This window comes from Labeo rohita, chromosome 2, assembly GCF_022985175.1.
Source record: "Labeo rohita strain BAU-BD-2019 chromosome 2, IGBB_LRoh.1.0, whole genome shotgun sequence".
Classification (NCBI taxonomy): Eukaryota; Metazoa; Chordata; class Actinopteri; order Cypriniformes; family Cyprinidae; genus Labeo; species Labeo rohita.
This window is the reverse complement of record NC_066870.1, coordinates 27,019,815-27,041,815: the sequence shown is the minus strand read 5'-3', so window position 1 is coordinate 27,041,815 and position 22,001 is coordinate 27,019,815. Positions and strand designations below refer to the sequence as shown.

General features: G+C 39.4%; 3 protein-coding genes across 5 annotated transcripts in view; 2 read left to right on the top strand and 1 right to left on the bottom strand.

Annotated features, from left to right (window-relative positions):
- The window catches only part of tep1 (telomerase-associated protein 1), a 64,434-nt gene extending 62,691 nt beyond the window's left edge, over positions 1-1,743 (bottom strand). The window contains 3 exon segments of the mRNA XM_051130348.1: positions 106-255; positions 823-999; positions 1,204-1,743. Coding sequence (XP_050986305.1) covers positions 106-255; positions 823-999; positions 1,204-1,743 — 867 coding nt within the window.
- A 5,313-nt stretch (positions 1,744-7,056) lies between these two features.
- LOC127153037 (pulmonary surfactant-associated protein D-like) lies at positions 7,057-21,003 on the top strand. Of its 3 annotated transcripts, none has more exons than XM_051093982.1 (4): positions 7,057-7,249; positions 20,033-20,207; positions 20,287-20,370; positions 20,480-21,003. In XM_051093982.1, exons 2-4 carry the CDS (start codon positions 20,033-20,035, stop codon positions 20,965-20,967), a joined length of 747 nt encoding a protein of 248 aa, XP_050949939.1. In that variant the 5' UTR covers positions 7,057-7,249; the 3' UTR covers positions 20,968-21,003. The 3 variants fall into 3 exon arrangements, with proteins under 3 accessions (XP_050949939.1, XP_050949928.1, XP_050949950.1); XM_051093971.1 differs by lacking the exons at positions 20,033-20,207; positions 20,287-20,370; positions 20,480-21,003 and adding exons at positions 8,053-8,257; positions 8,367-8,444; positions 8,570-9,221 and having other exon boundaries at positions 7,081-7,249; XM_051093993.1 differs by lacking the exon at positions 7,057-7,249 and adding an exon at positions 18,947-19,051 and having other exon boundaries at positions 20,480-21,002.
- On the top strand, positions 11,879-14,152 carry LOC127153046 (pulmonary surfactant-associated protein D-like). Its single transcript, XM_051094002.1, has 4 exons — positions 11,879-11,982; positions 12,979-13,183; positions 13,293-13,370; positions 13,496-14,152. The coding sequence occupies exons 2-4, from the start codon at positions 12,979-12,981 to the stop codon at positions 13,972-13,974; spliced, it is 762 nt and encodes a 253-aa protein (XP_050949959.1). The 5' UTR covers positions 11,879-11,982; the 3' UTR covers positions 13,975-14,152.
- Positions 21,004-22,001: the final 998 nt, after the last annotated feature.

Below are 22,001 nucleotides of genomic sequence, written 5' to 3'. Positions count from 1 at the left end.
CCTAGTATAGACTGCAACCTAAGACCAATGCAAAATATGCAAAACCATTCACATTAACACCTGACAACATAACCCACATACACTCACACATGCAAAAACACCAACCTTTAGGAGAAACTCAGGGTCTTCGGTGGTAATCTCTGTGGCCAGAACTTTAATAATGGCCCACACACTTGTCTTCTTATCCCAGTCCTTCTGACCCGGGGTACAGCTCTTATTAACCAGGGAGCAGCACACCATATTCAGCAGGTTGTTCTGAAGGACAAACAAAAGAACAGTCACCTAAGAAATGTTGATTGATTTCACAATCACTACTCTGTTAATATATTATCTGGGGTAAGAAAGATTCTATATGCATTATATATGACTATATATATTTTTATTTAAAAAGTATGCATTCAATTCATCAATAGTGACAGTACTGATAATAATCAATGATCCTTGAGCACCAAATCAGCATATTACAATGATTTCTTACAGATTATGTAACACTAAAGACTGGTGTTATGTCTTTATGGCTGAAAATTGAGTTTTGCCATCACTGGAATAAATTAAAAATATATAATTAAATATATAACAATTAAGCACATTCATTAATTAACTATTGCTTTGAACAATCTGAATGTTTTATCCTTTATTATATAGGCCATATTTTCCATTTTGAAAATAAAAGACTAAATTTAACATATTTCTGCTGAATGTCTAAATATAATGACCAAAAAATGCACATAAACAAAGCTAAAAATAAATTATCAGGGCTAGCACATTATTAACCATTATTTAGATTCACACAAACCTAAAAACTGAGGTTATTCAACTCACCTTTCGGTCCCTCAATTCGTCAAGATGCTCATCCTCGCTTGCTTCAAGCACACCAAATTCCTCCTGAGGAGCTACGGTCTGCTCCCCATCTCCATCTCCATCTAAATCCATACCCAAAACAGGCATGTCAGAGGACAGCATCTGGTCATCCTCCTCCAAACTTTCACATCTTGCATCCTGTTAACACGTACACAGACAATATAATTAACTACATTTGCATTTCCAGTCCTAATTAAACGCAATTACTGTGTTATTTTAATTATTAAATACTAATCAAATTTTGTGGAGGCAAATAAAGGAATTTAAAAACAAATCTGAAAAAGATGCTACCTTAGTTCACAAACAGTTTTACAAAGCAACAGAGGAAATTTAATTCTGTACCTGTCTAGGCTCCTCACTAGATCCCAGCAGCTCTTTAGGTGAAAAAAGCATGTCTTCCACTTCTCTCTTTTCATTTGAGCCCACTTTATTCTCCATTGAAGGTGATGGATAGGAGCAGACAGGTTGGATGGCACTGGGAGTTGACATTTTGGAGCAAGAGAGTAAAGGATTACGGGAATAGGAGGAGGTTAAGGAGAATGAGACTGGAGGATGAAGTGAAGGCTTCGTTAGGAGGGTATTCTTGGTGCTCAGCAGAGAGGAGGAAGAGGATAGTGAGCTCATCATTGTGGATGACAGAAGAGATGAGGTGAGAGATGAGGTGGCCATGGTGGAGGACAGGCCGGTTGGCTGGAGTGCTGGACATGGTGAAGAGGTGGACGTCTGCTTGGCCCAGGATGGAGGTGTGTACTGATGGTAAGACAATGCTGAGGGAGCTTGAGCCAGAAAGCGGTTTTCCAATCTTGGACTGCTATAGTTTCGCTGTAGTCTGGCATCCGTATTCGCCTTCAGATCAGTCTGAAGGGGAGCCGGAGTCTTCATGGCTGCCTGGCTAAAGAAAGGAGAAAAAGAATAGAAATTTGTTTTTTTTGTCTAGAAACATTGCAAATGCTAAAAGTACAGTGCCAAACTTGAGACAGGGCACAAAATGTGTCCCACAACTTTTCCTGCACTGAATCAGATATTTTCTTTTTACTTGATCAAAATTCTAACTGTCTTGAAACCACCTGTCACAAGCAAAACAACAATGTACATATTGTTTAAAGATATATCCTGGTTAAATACACACTGTTTAAAGAGATTCTTCTCATGTTTGACCTTTTTATGAGTTTTTGTAAGACCATGCAAGCTCTGCTGAGTTTTATGTTTCTATATAATCTTAACTCTGCTATCACAACTATACGTCAACCCTGGCAGACAAGATTTTCTGTGAGATTTTCTGTCCAAAGGTGATGACTGTTCAGTACAGTACTCAAGAATCACTAGCATTGAGGAGCATGGGTGTGTCCTATGCAAACATCAAATGTATTGTAAAAACGCTTGGAAAATCAAACAAGCTGTCTCCACTCCTTTCAACCGCGTTTATTTATTCCAACTAATTTACTTACTGGTGTAATTGGTACATTTCCCTCTCCACTGTCTGTGAAGTGGTGTGCATTTATTAATCGTTGCAGTGCCTATCTAACTAAACACGTACACTACACTCCCTTCGGATTAGAATCGCTCTTCAGTTTTCGGAATAAAGTTCACGTTGCAGGGCACTTACGGTCGATTGGAACGCGCCCACCCACAAGGAGCAAAGTCATTTACCTTAGCTGATAATCAGTGAAGAACAATTCCAATGCCTTCGCAATGTCTGTTCCATATTGCCACACACATTCAAGACAGATTCATCAGCACTCCTTTATTTCTCAGAAAAACTTTATTTCCATTGGTAGAATCACTACTTCTTTAATATGGGATGGTCATAAATGTGCACCAACAGAAAAGACACACAAGCATGCAGTCTCGTCTGTCTGACACTGCAATGATTATTAACATCAAAGTCTAGGCAACACTGTTGTAAATAAACGCATGCGCTATATTTGGATGATTACGTTCTACGCGGTTCATTCAGCGGTGTGACTAAACAAAATAAAGGAAATAACTCACCTTTAATGCTTTGTGACCATGTAGGTTATAGTGTCAAATGAAGCAAACCGGCGAGCTACTGACTGGACATCACGAGTGAAACTTTATAACTTCCTCACCTTCATGGCATGCGTATGTCACTACCGTAATGAAGCGAGAAGAGTGTTCCTGCACAACCGGAGGCTGCAGTTTCAGGACCGCATTGTTTGGACCGCATTTCTAGGACCCTATAGTTTTTTTTTGTTTTGTTTTTTTTTATTATTTTATTTATTTATTGTATTTATGTATGTGTTAGCTTCTTATACTATTTAATAGCGCTTGCTATTCAGTTCTGTATGTTATTATATTTTAAAGAAATATGTAGTTGTTTAATTGTATACACTTAATTATTGTCCTAACCAACTCCTACAGTCATGTGAAAAAGTTAGGACACCCTATCGAATTACATGGTTTTCCGTATCAGGACATCATTAAAAAAAAACTGGTCCCTGGCTGGTCTTAAAATTTCAAAAATAAAACCTCAGATGAACAACAACACATGATAAATTGTGCCGTGTCATTATTTACTGAACAAAAATAAAGCCAAAATGGAAAAGCCATGTGTGACAAAGTTAGGACACCCTTACTGTTAACATTGAAATTAAGAGGTTAAATAACAGTCAAGCACTGCTAATCAAATACCTTTGATTAAATGATCATCAGCAAGTCTGAGCGCCTCTATAAAAGCATAAGCTTTGGCAGTTTGCTGGTCTGGAACCTTCAGGTGTGCGTTAACACATTGCCAAGGAGGTAAGACATCAGCAATCATCTTAGAGAAGCACTTGTTGCTGCCATCAATCTGAGAAGAGTAATATGGCCATTTTCAAACAATTTGAATTTTATTCACAAGTAGAAGACATTTAAAACAGACACCTCTCCTTCCAGGAGTGGACGTCCCAGAAAATTCACCCCCAGATCAGACCGTGTAAAGCTCAGAGAAATGGCAGACAACCCAAGAACTACACCTCAGACTCTACAGGCCTCAGTTAACATGTTAAATGATAAAGGTCATGACAATACCATTAGAAAAATATGGGACAAAAATGGCATGTTTGGAAGGCTTGACAGAAGAAAGCCTCTTCTGTCTAAAAAAAAAACATTGCAGCACAGTTTAGATCTGCAAAGTTGCATCTGAACAAAACACAAGTCTTCTAGAATAATGTCCTTTGAACAGACGAGACCGAAGTGGAGATGTTTGGCCATAATGCACAGCGCCAAGTTTGGTGAAAACCTAAAGAGCATATCAGCACAAACACCTCATACCAAAAGACAAGCATGCTGGAGGAGGGCTGATCATTTTGGGCTTGTTTTGTAGCCACAGGACCTGGGCACCTCACAGTCATTGAGTTGGCCATGAACTCCTCTGTATATCAAAGTATTCTACAGTCAAATGCGAGGGCATCTGTCCGACATCTAAAGTTGGGCCAAAACTGAGTCATGCAACAGGACAATGATCCCAAGCACATCAGCAAATCTACAACAGAATTGCTGAAAAGAATCAAGGTGTTGCAACAGCCCAGTCAAAGTCCAGAGCTCATTTGGACTCAAATGCTGTGGTGAGAGCTGTGCATAAGCAAATGCCCACAAACCTTAATAAACTGGAGCAACGTTGAAAAGAAGAGTGGTCCAGATTCCTCCAGAGCGATGTGAGAGACTGATAAAGTCACACAGAAAATGAATGCTTCAAGTTAGTGCTGCTAAAAGTGGATCTACAGGCAATTGACTCATAAGGTGTCCTAACTTTATCACACATGGCCTTTCCCTCTTGGCTTTATTTTTGTTAAATAAATAATGACACAGAGTGATACGTCATCTGATGATGTTTATCTGAGGATTTATTTTCCAAATTTTAAGACCTGCCAACCAGATCATTTTTTATTATGTCCTTATACACAAAACCATGAAATTAAATAGGGTGTCCTAACTTTTTCACATGACTGTAACTCTTAACATACCCTGAACATTGGAAACCCGATTAAAATATTTAACCTAATTTATTTTAATATATTCTATATATATTCTGGTTTTAAATTCAGTTTTCTTGTAAAGAAAGACTTGCCATTCACGTCTGATGTGTGACACCCATGAAGTGCAGTAAACGGTAAAACAATTGGGCTACGAATTAGTGTGTTTATTGGTACATTAATAAATTTGAATACAAATGCTAGTTTATAACATTAAGCAGAACAGTGAACTGTTTTGCACAGCTAAATAGGCTAAATGGAGATTGCTGACACCGCCTCAAACACAAGTTCACACCAGGTCTTACATTAAAAATAAGATGGGAAGATAAAAAATGAATAGTTTTTGTTTTATGCTTGAATCAGGTCTCCTCTAGATGGCGCTGTCACAAAAAATAGGGTCTAAGAAATGCGGTCCTAGAACTGCGGTCCTGAAACTGCAGCCTCCGGTTGTGCAGGAACATACTATTGGGGTGTAGTGATGGGAAGTTCGGATCATTTTACCGACTCGGTCCTTTGAGTCTCGTTCAGCAAAATGAACGAATCTTTTTTCGAGTCATTTCGTTCATTACGTTCATTTTAGCAAAATATAATTAAAATGTTACGTTTTACCTCCCTAACACATCTACTGCTTACACAAACGTTGATCACACTACAAACAAAACAAAACTATAATGCTATAAGAAACAGAAAAGATTCATTCATTGTTTACCTGGGTCTTTAGTCTATGATTCGCTCACCTCACCTCTTATCTGACAAGTTTTCGGGTTTGAGTTGTTCGTTCATCACGTGACAGCCCAATTAGCTAACCAACGCAGTCTGAGCCGGAAAGAGAATTGATTAGTTCATCTCTCGAGTCCTCGGGTTTGAGTCGTTCGTTCATCACGTGACAGCCCTGTAATGTTAACCTATGCAGCCTGAGCCGGAAAGAGAATTGATTAGTTCATCTTTTGAGTCTTCGGGTTTGAGTCGTTCGTTCATCACGTGACATCCCCGTAATGTTAACCTATGCAGTCTGAGCCGGAAGGAGAATTGATTAGTTCATCTTTTGAGTCTTCGGGTTTGAGTCGTTCGTTCATCACGTGACAGCCCCATAAGGTGAACGAACGACTCTAAAACAGGTGAACTAATTCCAGTACAGAACCTAATAGGATGTTGCGCATGCGCGACTGAACGAATCACTCCCCGAGGCGACTCGTTCGTCCCGAGTCACATTAAAGATTCGTTCAAAATGAACGAATCGTTCAAGAACGACCCATCACTATTGGGGTGAATGAAGCAAATATAGACGGATAATAAGGATGGGTGGAGAAGGCGTCTCAGATTTAGAGCAGGAACATTCTTTCTTCACTCACATGAGAAGTTTTAGTTTTGAAGACCATCGACTTTCACTAGGTCTCATCCATTAAACTGATATGCAGTTTAGCGTTAACTGTAAATGCAATGTATTTTGAAGGAAAACTGGAACAAATTCAAGTAGGCTTTAATTTTTTAAACCCAGTGGCCCGCTTATGGATAGAGATGTTACATATTTCCAGACTTTGTGTGATGCTTACATTTAACATAATACATTTTAATGTGGAGGTATTTGCCTGAACTTTAATAGTGATCTTAATATTGTATGTGATATTGTAATATTTATTTAACCTGCATGTGAATTTTTTTCAAATTCATCTTAGATCAAACTACTGGTGGCCAGAAACCCCCTATGATGATTATAAGGGACAACAAGACTGCGCTATCACTGAGGACTCTGTCCTTTGGAATGATGGCAATTTTAACAATATATACATATATGTAAAATCGACAACAAAAATACCATATTTTTAACCAAATGAAAAGTATTCAGTATATATTCTATATTCCAATCTTAAGGTTCCATTTACAAAATATGCAATATGTTTATGTAATAAAATTTAAATGAAAAAAGTAACATTTTATTTTTTATGTATAATATATAAAATTTTATATACAATTTTATTTCACTAACAATGTGTGCAATCCATGATTGATATTTCCATATTTAAATGTAGTTATTTTGCTGAAGGTTTTGAAGGAGTAGTACAACACAACTATTTATCCAGAGTGTGACAATATGGGGGATTGGAAGGGCCCAATCCCCCTTGATTTGAACTATATAATAACTGTAAGCCATTTAATATGTTTCATGAGTAGGGTGGTACTAAATGAAGGAGGCGTCTTCAGGCATGATGCTTTCTGAGCCTGAAAAGCCCACTGCACATGCGTACATTGTGTGGGAAGCATATCTAAAAGAGCTCTTTCTCAGAAAAGGAAATTCACAACAACAAGCTCAGATTTAAAGCAACAAGACCCTCCTCTCTTCAATCAGTTGTTTGACTTTAGTCTTGTGGACTTGTTGGGCAACAGACATTGCATCACTTGGACTTCATTAACTGGTAGGAACTTGAATGTTATCTGAAAAGAACTGAGAATAATTGCAGTAAATCTGGCAATAACACACAATGCGGATCCAGGTGGACCACATGGGGAAACTTAATAATCATACATCAATACTCAAAGCATCAATATACTAATAATATACATAATAATATGTTACTTACAAACTTATCAAGGAAACTTTGTCTCAAAATCTAATTTGGACAAGTTCTGCCAGTGAAAAGACATTGTATGAACCTTGTGTCTATCAGCCTAAGTAAATATTTCCTGTTTACTCCATTTGCAGTCACACCATTGTGGAGCATTACAAGTACTTTCCACTATATTTAGGGCTTGAATTGAGGGGGGATATGGAGGGATGGCATCGCCTTTGTTAAAAAAAAAATACGAAAAGTATTCCCTCTGTAAAACCTGAAGATGAATATTCTAAAGGTTTTTACAGAGAGGTTTGTTCATGTAACATTCACCAGATTTGTTCCTATAAAAAGGTGTTTTTTTCTAACTGTTGAAAGTATTTGGCAGTGTTTAAGAAGTGATATAACAGACATTCAAAGTCCCCTTGGAAATTGTGAATCTGGCTTTATCCAATGTTGAGATTTCTGTTCTGGAAATGTATACAAACTGGTGCATTCTTTATTATATAATGCACAATTTGCATATTTAAACATAAAAATTCAGTGACTTAATGATTAATTAACTGGGGAATTACGGTGATATCTGTTAGTTACAGACAGCAACTAAATAAAGGTCATTTACAGATTGTGAGAACATTTCTCTGATGTTTTCCTTTTTACATCACCAGATGGCGCTGTTAAAGCTGTTCTTCAGAGTTTTTCTGCTCCTTCAGTTTGCGCTGCAGCTGTTGGATGGAGCTGAACCTCAGAACCCAAACTGTCCTGCATATGGTGGAGTTCCTGGCACTCCTGGACACAATGGTCTGCCTGGAAGAGAGGGGAGAGATGGTAAAGATGGAGCCATTGGACCCAAAGGAGAGAAGGGAGACCCAGGTTTGTGTGTGAGAGAGAAATGAGTGATGTGAGGGAGTCTAAGGTAGTGAATTATTTGAACTATTTACACTCCTACCTTACTTTCAACTACTTTGCTCCTACTTTACAGGAGTGAATGTTCAGGGACCCCCAGGTAAACTGGGACCACCTGGAGAAAAAGGTGAAAGGGGACCCCCAGGTCCACAAGGTATTAAACAGTTATTATGGTTTAAAATTTCAAAGTGAAAATGTCATTTCAATGACTAACATTGTGCATGAACAAGTTTCAAAGTGTGTTATACAATCTATACAAAATAATTGTTCCATATTTAGGGTCTCCTGGAAGAGAAAGCGTTATTGAATCCCTGAAATCTGAGATCCAGCAACTTAAAGCCAAGACTGCCATGTTTGAGAAAGTTGCAAGTGTCAGCCACTTCAGGCGAGTTGGAGCGAAATACTACATCACTGATGGTGTTTTAGGGAATTTTGATAATGGATTAAAATACTGCAAGGATCTTGGTGGAACAATGGTTTTGCCAAGAACTTCTGCAGAAAACCAAGCATTACTGAAATTAGTAGTATCCAGTGGTTTAAGTAGTAAGAAGCCATATATTGGAGTCACGGACAGAAAAACAGAGGGACGGATGGTGAACACTGAGGGGAATCCATTGACTTATACCAACTGGGGTCCGGGTCAGCCTGATGACTATAAGGGACTGCAAGACTGTGGTGTTATAGAGGACTCTGGCCGTTGGGATGACGGCAGTTGTGGTGATATACGTCCTATTATGTGTGAAATAGACAACAAATAGAATGTATAACAATTTTACAGATCAGCAATAACAATATGCAATAAACAGTGGGCACAGTTTAAATCCCATTGTCATACATATCCTTCAAAAAATAACACTACAGTGCATATAAATATACAAAAAATGATTGCTATACATTTTGTCACAAATTAATAAAGTTTCTTGTGACTAACTGTCATGAATCAAAGAGTGTCTTCTTTATTTCAGTGCAACTCTGACAATAATTGTGTAACTGACAGAAGACCAAATAAATTAAATGAAATAAATTTACATCCACCCACTCTTTATCCCAATAAAAAGAGTGGGCGCAGGCATCTGTAAATTTTATGGGTCTGGCTTCTGGTCTCATCTGTGTCCAGCAATTTTTTTTCAGCGTTCATTTCGCAAAGGAGGAGTTTGGAAAGATGAATCTTCTTTTTTCAGTAAAAGGTATATGGGAGGTTGGGATGGCCTACATGTGCATGTTGTGTGTGCTGCATATCCTGAAAGGAAGATCAGTTTTTCAGAATATGAGATTCATAACAACAAGCCCCTCAGATTAAACGGAAGAAGACCCTCCTCTCTTCAGTCAGTTTTTTTGGACTTGTCGGGCAACAGACATTGCCTGTCACCTGGTCTCCTCCATTAAACTTGAAAGTTTCTAAATGTTTTTTTTTAAACAGCTGAGTATAATTGCAATAAATCTATGAAAGAATGAAAAAAAACAGGAAAAGTGGTTTGAATTTATCCAGGAAAGAGACATGAAAATGGATGGTAATAACACACAATGCAATTTTATGTGCTAGTGTAATAATAGCTTTAGATAGACCACATGAGGAATTGTTTTGAGCTACTGACATAATACAGAAGTTATTGTCCATGGAATAATTATAAAAGTGAAAGTGAATTGAGTACATTTAAATCAGGGTCAGTTTATCTCAAAATCTCATTTGGGCAAGCTTTATTGATTATTAGTTTTGCTAATAAAAGACTTGTGTGGTACTTGTCTGTCCTGAAGCAAATATTTTCTGCTTAGTCCATTTGCTCACACGTTTCCTCTATATTCTCACAAGACTAATGAAGTTGGGTTAATAGGATGTATTTTCTATTTTCATGCTGGGGAAAATTGTTGGATTGACTCACACCTAAATGTTCATAGAGAAATATCTTAATTTGTGCTACGAAGATAAATGAAGGTCTTATAGGTTTGGAATGACAAGGTGAGTAATTGACAAATTTTTTATTTTTGTGTGAACCATATAGAATAATTTCCTCACATTTAAAAAAAAATAAAGAAAAAATAGATAGTAGCTAAAAGACGTTTTAAAGAAGAAACCTAGTTTGCAACCCTAAAAGCCACATTAATAAACTGGGGGAGTATTTATTCCTATAAAATAAGCCCTATTCACCTGTGGTATCCAACCTAATTATCTTATTAATAAAGTTTCAAAGAGTGTCTCCTTTAAGACCAAATAAATGAAACGAAATAAATTTAAATCCACCTTATATTCCCCGTTAAGAGTGGATGCGGCTATTTGTACATTTTATGGGTCTGGCTTCCAGTTTTCAGTGTTCGGTTTGTACAAACAAATTACAAATTGGTGTGTCTTGCCATATTATTTTAATGTATTTTCTTAATTATGAACACACTGGTTTGTAGTGCAAACAGTTTTACCGTGTCCTGCACATTGTTATTCATCTCGCAAGTCTCGCCCATAGCATTACTTCTGCATTGAAGAATAAGATGGATAGGCTAGCAATTAAATTTTTATGCTTGATTTTACAATATTTGTGAGTTGCCAACAACAGGCTGAAATGTCAAAAAACACTTTAATTTTCTTATAATATACATTTGTTCAAAGATTCATCTTTCCAAACTCCTAATTCATCACTCCTGCTCTAATTCATCAGATAAAGCACTGCAGTTTGTAAACCAACATATTGCTCCATCCTTTACCATAACTCCAAGTAATAAGAACAACAGACATTCTATATTATTTGACACGTTTCTAGACAATTGGTTAGTTACCCGGGAAGCACGGCCATATTGGTGATACTCGGATGTAAACAACAGCATGCATTGCATGGTTAATGTACTACTGAATGTGTTGTTCTGCTAATTTATGCTGTCCAAACCATATGAAAAAAATGTGTGGAAGCTGCTAAATCAAATAGAGAAGGACTTAGCAAACAGGAAACGGCATAATATTTTGACAAACTAAAGTTTAAAGGTGGTAAAGATTTGTACTAGCAGTATTCATTAAGATATTAGCCTAATATTTCACCTCCCTTAGCAGAAATGATAAAAACAAACATGAATGTTGTCAAGATTCTTGTCCTGGTTCAGTTTGGCCAACCACAAATGCATTTTGTTCCTCAAGACACTCTTTCCCTTAATTTGTTACAACTTTTGGCAGTCTATTGTACTCCAAAAGTTTTTCACGGTCCAAACAATTAGTACAACCCAAAACATGACAATAATTGACCATTTTCAGCAGCAATAATCAGCAACATTTGTGAATTCCGTTCGATTCAGTGGCATTGTTTACGTTAAGTGCAACCAATATGGCTGATTGACACGTTGTGAAAACACTCTATAGAGGTTTTACACATTTGTGTATGAAATATGATACAGTAGGCTTTATAGGATTAATATGCACAAATAATAAATGTTCTAAATTTTATCCAAACAATTTATAATTTATATATATATTTGAATTTAGGCATTTGCAGATTTACACAACTAGTTGTGTCAGTATATGGGAGGTTGGGACAGCCTACATGCATGTTGTGTGGGCTGTATTTCCTGAGAGAAAGATCCGTTTTTTTAGAATATGAGATTCACAACAAGCCCATCAGATTTAAAGGAAGGAAACTCTCACCTCTCTTTAGTCATTCTTCTGGACTTGTCGGGCAACAGACATTGGCTGTCACCTGGTCTCCTCCGTCAAACTTGTAAGTTTTTAATTTTTTTTTTTTTTATAAACAGTTGAGTATAATTGCAGTAAAACCTATGAAAGAAAGAAAAAAACAGTGAACCACTAAATTGGCTTGAACTTATCCAGTAAAGAGACTATGCACTATGCTATTTCATTTGTTTGTTTTTATCGTTTGTTTTTTTCATTTGTAATAAAAGCTTTATCCACATGGACCACATGAAGAAGTTTTTAGAATTTAGTTATGGACAATATATAGAAGTTATTATCCATGGAATAATTCTAAAAGTGAATAAAATGAATTTCAATCAAGAATTATAAATTGATCAAGGTAGTTTCATTAGGTTTATAGTTTTACTAATAAAAACTTGTGTGGTACTTGTTTGTCCTGAGGCAAATATTTTCTGCTTAGTCAATTTGCAGTCACACTTTTCCTCTATATTCCCATGAGACTAATGAAGTTGGGTTAAAAGGATGTATTCCTACTTTTATGCTGATTTAGGGGAAAAACGTTGGATTGAGTCACACCTAAACGTATAAATGCTGTTCAACCTAACTGCATATATAGAGACTGTTGTGATTCATCAATATTCATTCACAACATTTTGTAACTTGTTTATCCACACAATTTATTATAGAATAATTTACCCACATTTTAGAAAAATAACTAAAAATAGATAGTAGCTGAAAGTCTTGAGTATAAGTTGCAATTCAGTTATCTGTACAAAGGAAGGGTTTCATGCAAACACAAATAAGGACTTTTAAAAAAAAAGAAACTTAGATTGCAACCCCAAAACTCACTTTAATTAACTGGGGAAGTTACAGTAATATTCATTTATTAAAATTCAGCTATTCCTATAAAATAAACCCCTATTCACCTTTGGTAGCCTATATCTTTCCCCAAGTTGACTGAATGGATCTCAAAAAGACTGAACAGACAATAAACGGTAACTAAACAAATGTCATTTACAGATTGTGGAAACATTTTCTGACGTTTTCCTTTTTACATCACCAGATGGCGCTGTTAAAGCTCTTCCTCATAGCTCTTCTGCTCCTTCAGTTTGCGCTGCAGCTGTTGGATGGAGCTGAACCTCAGAACCCAAACTGTCCTGCATATGGTGGAGTTCCTGGCACTCCTGGACACAATGGTCTGCCTGGAAGAGATGGGAGAGATGGTAAAGATGGAGCCATTGGACCCAAAGGAGAGAAGGGAGAGCCAGGTTTGTGTGTGAGAGAGAAATGAGTGATGTGAGGGAGTCTAAGGTAGTGAATTATTTAAACTATTTACACTCCTACCTTACTTTCAACTACTTTGCTCCTACTTTACAGGAGTGAATGTTCAGGGACCCCCAGGTAAACTGGGACCACCTGGAGAAAAAGGTGAAAGGGGACCCCCAGGTCCACAAGGTATTAAACAGTTATTATGGTTTAAAATTTCAAAGTGAAAATGTCATTTCAATGACTAACATTGTGCATGAACAAGTTTCAAAGTGTGTTATACAATCTATACAAAATAATTGTTCCATATTTAGGGTCTCCTGGAAGAGAAAGCGTTCCTGAATCCCTGAAATCTGAGATCCAGCAACTTAAAGCCAAGACTGCCATGTTTGAGAAAGTTGCAAGTGTCAGCCACTTCAGGCGAGTTGGAGAGAAATACTACATCACTGATGGTGGTGTGGGGAATTTTGATCAAGGTTTAAAATACTGCAAGGATTTTGGTGGAACAATGGTTTTGCCAAGAACTTCTGCAGAAAACCAAGCATTACTGAAATTAGTAGTATCCAGTGGTTTAAGTAGTAAGAAGCCATATATTGGAGTCACGGACAGAGAAACAGAGGGACGGATGGTGAACACTGAGGGGAATCCATTGACTTATACCAACTGGGGTCCGGGTCAGCCTGATGACTATAAGGGACTGCAAGACTGTGGTGTTATAGAGGACTCTGGCCGTTGGGATGACGGCAGTTGTGGTGATATACGTCCTATTATGTGTGAAATAGACAACAAATAGAATGTATAACAATTTTACAGATCAGCAATAACAATATGCAATAAACAGTGGGCACAGTTTAAATCCCATTGTCATACATATCCTTCAAAAAATAACACTACAGTGCATATAAATATACAAAAAATGATTGCTATACATTTTGTTACAAATTAATAAAGTTTCTTGTGACTAACTGTCATGAATCAAAGAGTGTCTTCTTTATTTCAGTGCAACTCTGACAATAATTGTGTAACTGACAGAAGACCAAATAAATTAAATGAAATAAATTTACATCCACCCACTCTTTATCCCAATAAAAAGAGTGGGCGCAGGCATCTGTAAATTTTATGGGTCTGGCTTCTGGTCTCATCTGTGTCCAGCAATTTTTTTTCAGCGTTCATTTCGCAAAGGAGGAGTTTGGAAAGATGAATCTTCTTTTTTCAGTAAAAGGTATATGGGAGGTTGGGACGGCCTACATGTGCATGTTGTGTGTGCTGCATATCCTGAAAGGAAGATCAGTTTTTCAGAATATGAGATTCATAACAACAAGCCCCTCAGATTAAACGGAAGAAGACCCTCCTCTCTTCAGTCAGTTTTTTTGGACTTGTCGGGCAACAGACATTGCCTGTCACCTGGTCTCCTCCATTAAACTTGAAAGTTTCTAAATGTTTTTTTTTAAACAGCTGAGTATAATTGCAATAAATCTATGAAAGAATGAAAAAAAAAACAGGAAAAGTGGTTTGAATTTATCCAGGAAAGAGACATGAAAATGGATGGTAATAACACACAATGCAATTTTATGTGCTAGTGTAATAATAGCTTTAGATAGACCACATGAGGAATTGTTTTGAGCTACTGACATAATACAGAAGTTATTGTCCATGGAATAATTATAAAAGTGAATTAAAGAGTACATTTAAATCAGGGTCAATTTATCTCAAAATCTCATTTGGGCAAGCTTTATTGATTATTAGTTTTGCTAATAAAAGACTTGTTTGGAACTTGTCTGTCCTGAGGCAAATATTTTCTGCTTAGTCCATTTGCTCACACGTTTCCTCTATATTCTCACAAGACTAATGTAGTTGGGTTAATAGGATGTATTTCTATTTTCATGCTGGGGAAAATTGTTGGATTGACTCACACCTAAATGTTCATAGAGAAATATCTTAATTTGTGCTACGAAGATAAATGAAGGTCTTATAGGTTTGGAACAACAGGGTGAGTAATTAATGACAAATTTTTCCTTTTTGTGTGAACCATATAGAATAATTTCCTCACATTTAAAAAAAAATAAAGAAAAAATAGATAGTAGCTAAAAGACGTTTTAAAGAAGAAACTGTCACGTTGGATGTACTAGAGAAAAGGGGTCAGGGTCCAAAATGCAGGGAAAGAATAATTTAATATAACAAAACACAAATAAACATAAACCAAAAGGCCAACACGGCACAACAAAACTGGAAACACAGAACAAAACCAAACCGAACCGAAACACACACGAAGACCATAGACAATGCAGACCTGAACAGGAGTGAGAAGTGAGAGTTCTTATACAATAGTCCAGAGTGTGAACAGCTGTGAGTGTAATCAGTGCAAATGACAAGACAGACGTGAACAATCAGGGGAGTGCAGTGCAAGGGGAACAGCGACCTCGAGAGGCTGAGGGAAGACCCACAGCCCCGATCATGACAGTACCCCCTCCCTACGGAACGGCTTCTAGACGTTCCCAAAGTCTGGAGGGAGGAGGTACGGAGGAAGGCAACTCAGGGGGAGGGACGGCGGGCCAGGCCCGTGCAGCGCAGCCACCGCCGTGTCAGGAACAGAGAGAGCGGCCACCGCCGCGCCCGGAACAGAAGGCACGGTGAGGGCCGCGTCCGGAACAGAGAGCGCGGTCACCGCCGCGTCAGGAACAGAGAAAGCGGTCACCGCCGTGTCCGGAACAGAGAGCGCGGTCGCCGCCGCGTCCGGAACAGAAGGCACGGTGAGGGCCGCGTCCGGAACAGAGAGCGCGGTCACCGCCGCGTCAGGAACAGAGAAAGCGGTCACCGCCGTGTCCGGAACAGAGAGCGCGGTCGCCGCCGCGTCCGGACAGGAGAGATAGTGGTCGCCGCCGCGTCCGGAACAGAGAGAGCGGTCACCGCCGCGTCCGGAACAGAGAGCGCGGTCGCCGCCGCGTCCGGAACAGAAGGCACGGTGAGGGCCGCGTCCGGAACAGAGAGCGCGGTCACCGCCGCGTCAGGAACAGAGAGAGCGGTCGCCGCCGCGTCCGGACAGGAGAGATAGCGGTCGCCGCCGCGTCAGGAACAGAGAGCGCGGTCGCCGCCGCGTCCGGAACAGAGAGAGCGGTCACCGCCGCGTCCGGAACAGAGAGAGCGGTCGCCGCCGCGTCAGGAACAGAGAGAGCGGTCGCCGCCGTGTCCGGAACAGAGAGAGCGGTCGCCGCCGTGTCCGGAACAGAGAGCGCGGTCGCCGCCGCGTCAGGAACAGAGAGAGCGGTCGCCGCCGCGTCCGGACAGGAGATAGCGGTCGCCGCCGCGTCAGGAACAGAGAGCGCGGTCGCCGCCGCGTCCGGACAGGAGATAGCGGTCGCCGCCGCGTCCGGAACAGAGAGAGCGGTCACCGCCGCGTCCGGAACAGAGAGAGCGGTCACCGCCGCGTCTGGAACAGAGATAGCGGTCGCCGCCGCGTCAGGAACAGAGAGAGCGGTCGCCGCCGTGTCCGGAACAGAGAGCGCGGTCGCCGCCGCGTCCGGAACAGAAGGCACGGTGAGGGCCGCGTCCGGAACAGAGAGCGCGGTCACCGCCGCGTCAGGAACAGAGAAAGCGGTCGCCGCCGCGTCAGGAACAGAGAGAGCGGTCGCCGCCGCGTCCGGAACAGAGAGAGCGGTCGCCGCCGCGTCCGGAACAGAGAGAGCGGTCACCGCCGCGTCCGGAACAGAGAGAGCGGTCACCGCCGCGTCCGGAACAGAAGGCAAGGTGAGGGCCACGTCAGGAACAGCGAGCGCGGCCGCCTCCGCGTCAGGAACGGAGATAGCGGTCGCCGCCGCATCAGGAACGGAGATAGCGGTCGCCGCCGCATCAGGAACGGAGATAGCGGATGCCGCCGCCTGCCCGCGGAAGAGCGTCTCCGCCCCCGCCAGAAAGCAGGGCCGCATCTGCGCAGCCTCGGCCCTACAGGTGTCCATCCCCGCCAGACAGGCGTAGATAAACTCAAAACGAGCGGCCGACGCCGCCTCAAAAGACATCCCCGCCGTATCTGGAACAGAGCGGGTGGTCGCCGCCCCCAAGCGGGCGCTCGCCGCCGCTAAACGGGGGGACGCCGCCTCCCCGAAAAAATTCCTCCCCGCTGGACCCATCTTTGAGGTCTGCATTCTGTCACGTTCGGGTCAGAGAAAAGGGGTCAGGGTCCAAAATGCAGGGAAAGAATAATTTAATATAACAAAACACAAATAAACATAAACCAAAAGGCCAACACGGCACAACAAAACTGGAAACACAGAACAAAACCAAACCGAACCGAAACACACACGAAGACCATAGACAATGCAGACCTGAACAGGAGTGAGAAGTGAGAGTTCTTATACAATAGTCCAGAGTGTGAACAGCTGTGAGTGTAATCAGTGCAAATGACAAGACAGACGTGAACAATCAGGGGAGTGCAGTGCAAGGGGAACAGCGACCTCGAGAGGCTGAGGGAAGACCCACAGCCCCGATCATGACAGAAACCTAGTTTGCAACCCCAAAAGCCACATTAATAAACTGAGTATTTACTCCTATAAAATAAACCCTATTCACCTGTGGTATCCAACCTAATTATCTTATTAATAAAGTTTCAGAGAGTGTCTCCTTTAAGACCAAATAAATGAAACAAAATAAATTTAAATCCATCTAATTTTCCCCATTAGGAGTGGACGCAGCTATTTGTACATTTTATGGGTCTGGCTTCCGGTTTTCAGTGTTCGTTTTGTTGCTTGATATTACAAATTGGTGTGTCTTGCCATATTATTTTAATGTATAATCTTAATTATGAACACACTGGTTTGTAGTGCAAACAGTTTTACCGTGTCCTGCACATTGTTATTGCAAGTCTCGCCATAGCTCCATCCTTTATCATCACTCCAAGTAATAAGAACAACAGACATTCTATATTATTTGACACGTTTCTAGACAATTGGTTAGTTACCCGGATGCATGGCCATATTGGTGATACTCAGATGTAAACAACAGCATGCATTGCATGGTTAATGTACTACTGAATGTGTTGTTCCGCTAATTTATGCTGTCCAAACCATATGAAAAAAATGTGTGGAAGCTGCTAAATCAAATAGAGAAGGACTTAGCAAACAGGAAATGACATAGTATTTTGACAAACTAAAGTTTAAAGGTGGTAAAGATTTGTACTAGCAGTATTCATTAAGATATTAGCCTAATATTTCACCTCCCTTAGCAGAAATGATAAAAACAAACATGAATGTTGTCAAGATTCTTGCCCTGGTTCAGTTTGGCCAACCACAAATGCGTTTTGTTCCTCAAGACACTCTTTTCCTTAATTTGTTACAACTTTTTCTATTGTACTCCAAAAGGTTTTCATGGTCCAAACCGTTAGCACAACCCAAAACATGACAATAATTGACCATTTTCAGCAGCAATAATCAGCAACATTTGTGAATTCCGTTCGATTCAGTGGCATTGTTTACGTTAAGTGCAACCAATATGGCTGATTGAGACATTGTGAAAACACTCTACAGAGGTTTTACACATTTGCGTATGAAATATGATACAGTAGGCTTTATAGGATTAATATGCACAAATAATAAATGTTCTAAATTTTATCCAAACAATTTATAATTTATATATATATTTGAATTTAGGCATTTGCAGATTTACACAACTAGTTGTGTCAGTATATGGGAGGTTGGGACAGCCTACATGCATGTTGTGTGGGCTGTATTTCCTGAGAGAAAGATCCGTTTTTTAGAATATGAGATTCACAACAAGCCCATCAGATTTAAAGGAAGGAAACTCTCACCTCTCTTTAGTCATTCTTCTGGACTTGTCGGGCAACAGACATTGGCTGTCACCTGGTCTCCTCCGTCAAACTTGTAAATTTTTAATTTTTTTTTTTTAAACAGCTGAGTATAATTGCAGTAAAATCTATGAAAAAAAGAAAACAACAGTGAACCACTAAATTGGCTTGAACTTATCCAGTAAAGAGACTATGCACTATGCTATTTCATTTGTCTGTTTTTATCATTTGTTTTTTCATTTGCAATAAAAGCTTTATCCACATGGACCACATGAAGAAGTTTTTAGAATTTAGTTATGGACAATATATAGAAGTTATTGTCCATGGAATAATTCTAAAAGTGAATAAAATGAATTTCAATCAAGAATTATAAATTGATCAAGGTAGTTTCATTAGGTTTATAGTTTTACTAATAAAATCTTGTGTGGTACTTGTTTGTCCTGAGGCAAATATCTTCTGCTTAGTCCATTTGCAGTCACACGTTTCCTCTATATTCTCATGAGACTAATGAAGTTGGGTCAAAAGGATGTATTCCTATTTTTATGCTGATTTAGGGGAAAAATCGTTGGACTGAGTCACACCTAAACGTATAAATGCTGTTCAACCTAACTGCATATATAGAGACTGTTGTGATTCATCAATATTCATTCACAACATTTTGTAACTTGTTTATCCACACAATTTATTATAGAATAATTTACCCACATTTTAGAAAAATAACTAAAAATAGATAGTAGCTGAAAGTCTTGAGTATAAGTTGCAATTCAGTTATCTGTACAAAGGAAGGGTTTCATGCAAACACAAATAAGGACTTAGAAACTTAGACTGCAACCCCAAAACTCACTTTAATTAACTGGGGAATTTACAGTAATATTCATTTGTTAAAATTCAGCTATTCCTATAAAATAAACCCTATTCACCTGTGGTAGCCTATATCTTTCCCCAAGTTGACTGAATGGATCTCAGAAAGACTGAACAGACAATAAACGGTAACTAAACAAATGTCACTTACAGATTGTGGAAACATTTTCTGACGTTTTCCTTTTTACATCACCAGATGGCGCTGTTAAAGCTCTTCCTCATAGCTCTTCTGCTCCTTCAGTTTGCGCTGCAGCTGTTGGATGGAGCTGAACCTCAGAACCCAAACTGTCCTGCATATGGTCTGCCTGGAAGAGATGGGAGAGATGGTAAAGATGGAGCCACTGGACCCAAAGGAGAGAAGGGAGAGCCAGGTCTGTGAAAGAGAGTTATGGAAGAGAATTATGGAAGATAGATGAGATTTTGTTTTTCACACCTACTATACTGTCTCAGGAATGAATGTGCAGGGGCCGCCAGGTAAAGCAGGTCCACCTGGGCCAGCCGGAGAGAAGGGGGAAAGAGGACTCCCAGGTCTAGGTATAAAACACTTTAAGTTTTCAAGTAATTTAGCTATTTGAAAATGTTAATAATTTATGCATCATTTAGGCATGTACCTAATTTCAAAGTGTAATTATTCTGTTTTCAGGCTGTCAAGGATGTGACAGTATATCTGACTCACTGAAATCTGAGATGCAGCAACTTAATGCGAAGATTGCAGTGATTCATAAGCTTCTGGGTTTTAATACTTTGAAGAAAGTTGGACAGAAATATTACGTCACTGATGGTGTTGAGGCAGCTTTTGATGTAGGGATGCAGTACTGCAAGGACAATGGTGGAACAATAGCTTTGCCAAGATCTGCTTCTGAAAACCAGGCATTACTGAAAGTAGCCGTATCCAGTGATATAACTAGTAGTAAGAATCCATTTATTAGAGTTACAGACAGAGAAACAGAGGGACGGTTTTTGGACACTGAGGGAAAGCAGTTGACTTTTACCAACTGGAATCACGGCCAGCCTGATAACTATAAGGGAAGACAAGACTGTGGAATTATAACAAAGTCTGGCCTTTGGGATGATGTTAGTTGTGATGGTCAACATCCCATCATATGTGAAATAGAAATCACATTGACATAGAAATCAGTGTATACCACATTAAGACGTATACACATATCTGCAGTATTAATAGGCAGTGCACACGGAATGCATATTCTTTAATACAAAAAAATTACAGGGCATAAAATATACAAAAATAATTTTCATAAATGTTTTTAACAATTTAATAAATGCATTCTTGCAATCATTTGTCATAAATCAAACAGTGCATCTTTCAATGCAAATCTGATATTAATTGTGCAGCTGAAACTATTATAGGATAGAAATTTGATCCCATTTGTCTGTTTATAATGTCTGTTCTATGCCCTGCACAATTATGTCCAAGTTTATTCCCCAGTGAACACTAAAGTTGTTTTGTTAGTGAGATTGTTAGGAAACTAACTAACGAACTGACTGCATCATACCTTTGTTATAAAAAATTCCCTGGTTCAGATGGGTAACAGTTGTTAGCCTTTGACTTCTGAATGGAATAAACAAATCAATGACTTCACTGGCAATTCCTCTTACAAAATGAATCATTAACATTTAAACAAACATAGGATGTTGTTGTTTTGTATAAACTTTATTTTGTGTATGTATTTTTCGTATAAGACATTTCAGAAAAGGACAAACTGATAAGATACCAAAAATATACACAACCACTAACTAACAAACATGAATTGGTTTTAGTCATTTAGAACTGAGCCCTGCATATGTGCATCAGCTGAAAAAGCACAGGCCTATTATCCACCTTTTTTTCTGTAAGAATGGGCACAGAATTTTATAGGACAGGCTTCTGGTCTCCCCTGTTGAAAATAACAGCATATGCTGGTTAGGTCAGTTTTGATGCTTGGTTGCTGGTTTTAGCTGGTCCTTAGCTGGTTTATGCTGGTCCTTTGCTGGTTTATGCTGGCTCTTTGCTGGTCCTTAAGCTGGTTTAAGATGGCCCTGGACCAGCACATGACCAGCATAAACCAGCTAAAGCCAGCATCCAAGCATCAAAACCTACCTAACCAGCATATGCTGTTTTTTTCAAACTGGGTCATCCGTATCCAGCTTTTTTTAGCTGTACAAAA

What these genes read in the sequence shown, in the direction of transcription:
- LOC127153046 (XM_051094002.1), top strand. Translation starts at nt 12,979, where the DNA reads ATGGCGCTGTTAAAGCTCTTCCTCATAGCTCTTCTGCTCCTTCAGTTT. An exon ending in AGGAGAGAAGGGAGAGCCAG is followed by an intron (nt 13,184 to 13,292) that starts GTTTGTGTGTGA and finishes CCTACTTTACAG; the next exon opens with GAGTGAATGTTCAGGGACCC. An exon ending in GGGACCCCCAGGTCCACAAG is followed by an intron (nt 13,371 to 13,495) that starts GTATTAAACAGT and finishes TTCCATATTTAG; the next exon opens with GGTCTCCTGGAAGAGAAAGC.
- LOC127153037 (XM_051093971.1), top strand. Translation starts at nt 8,053, where the DNA reads ATGGCGCTGTTAAAGCTGTTCTTCAGAGTTTTTCTGCTCCTTCAGTTT. An exon ending in AGGAGAGAAGGGAGACCCAG is followed by an intron (nt 8,258 to 8,366) that starts GTTTGTGTGTGA and finishes CCTACTTTACAG; the next exon opens with GAGTGAATGTTCAGGGACCC. An exon ending in GGGACCCCCAGGTCCACAAG is followed by an intron (nt 8,445 to 8,569) that starts GTATTAAACAGT and finishes TTCCATATTTAG; the next exon opens with GGTCTCCTGGAAGAGAAAGC.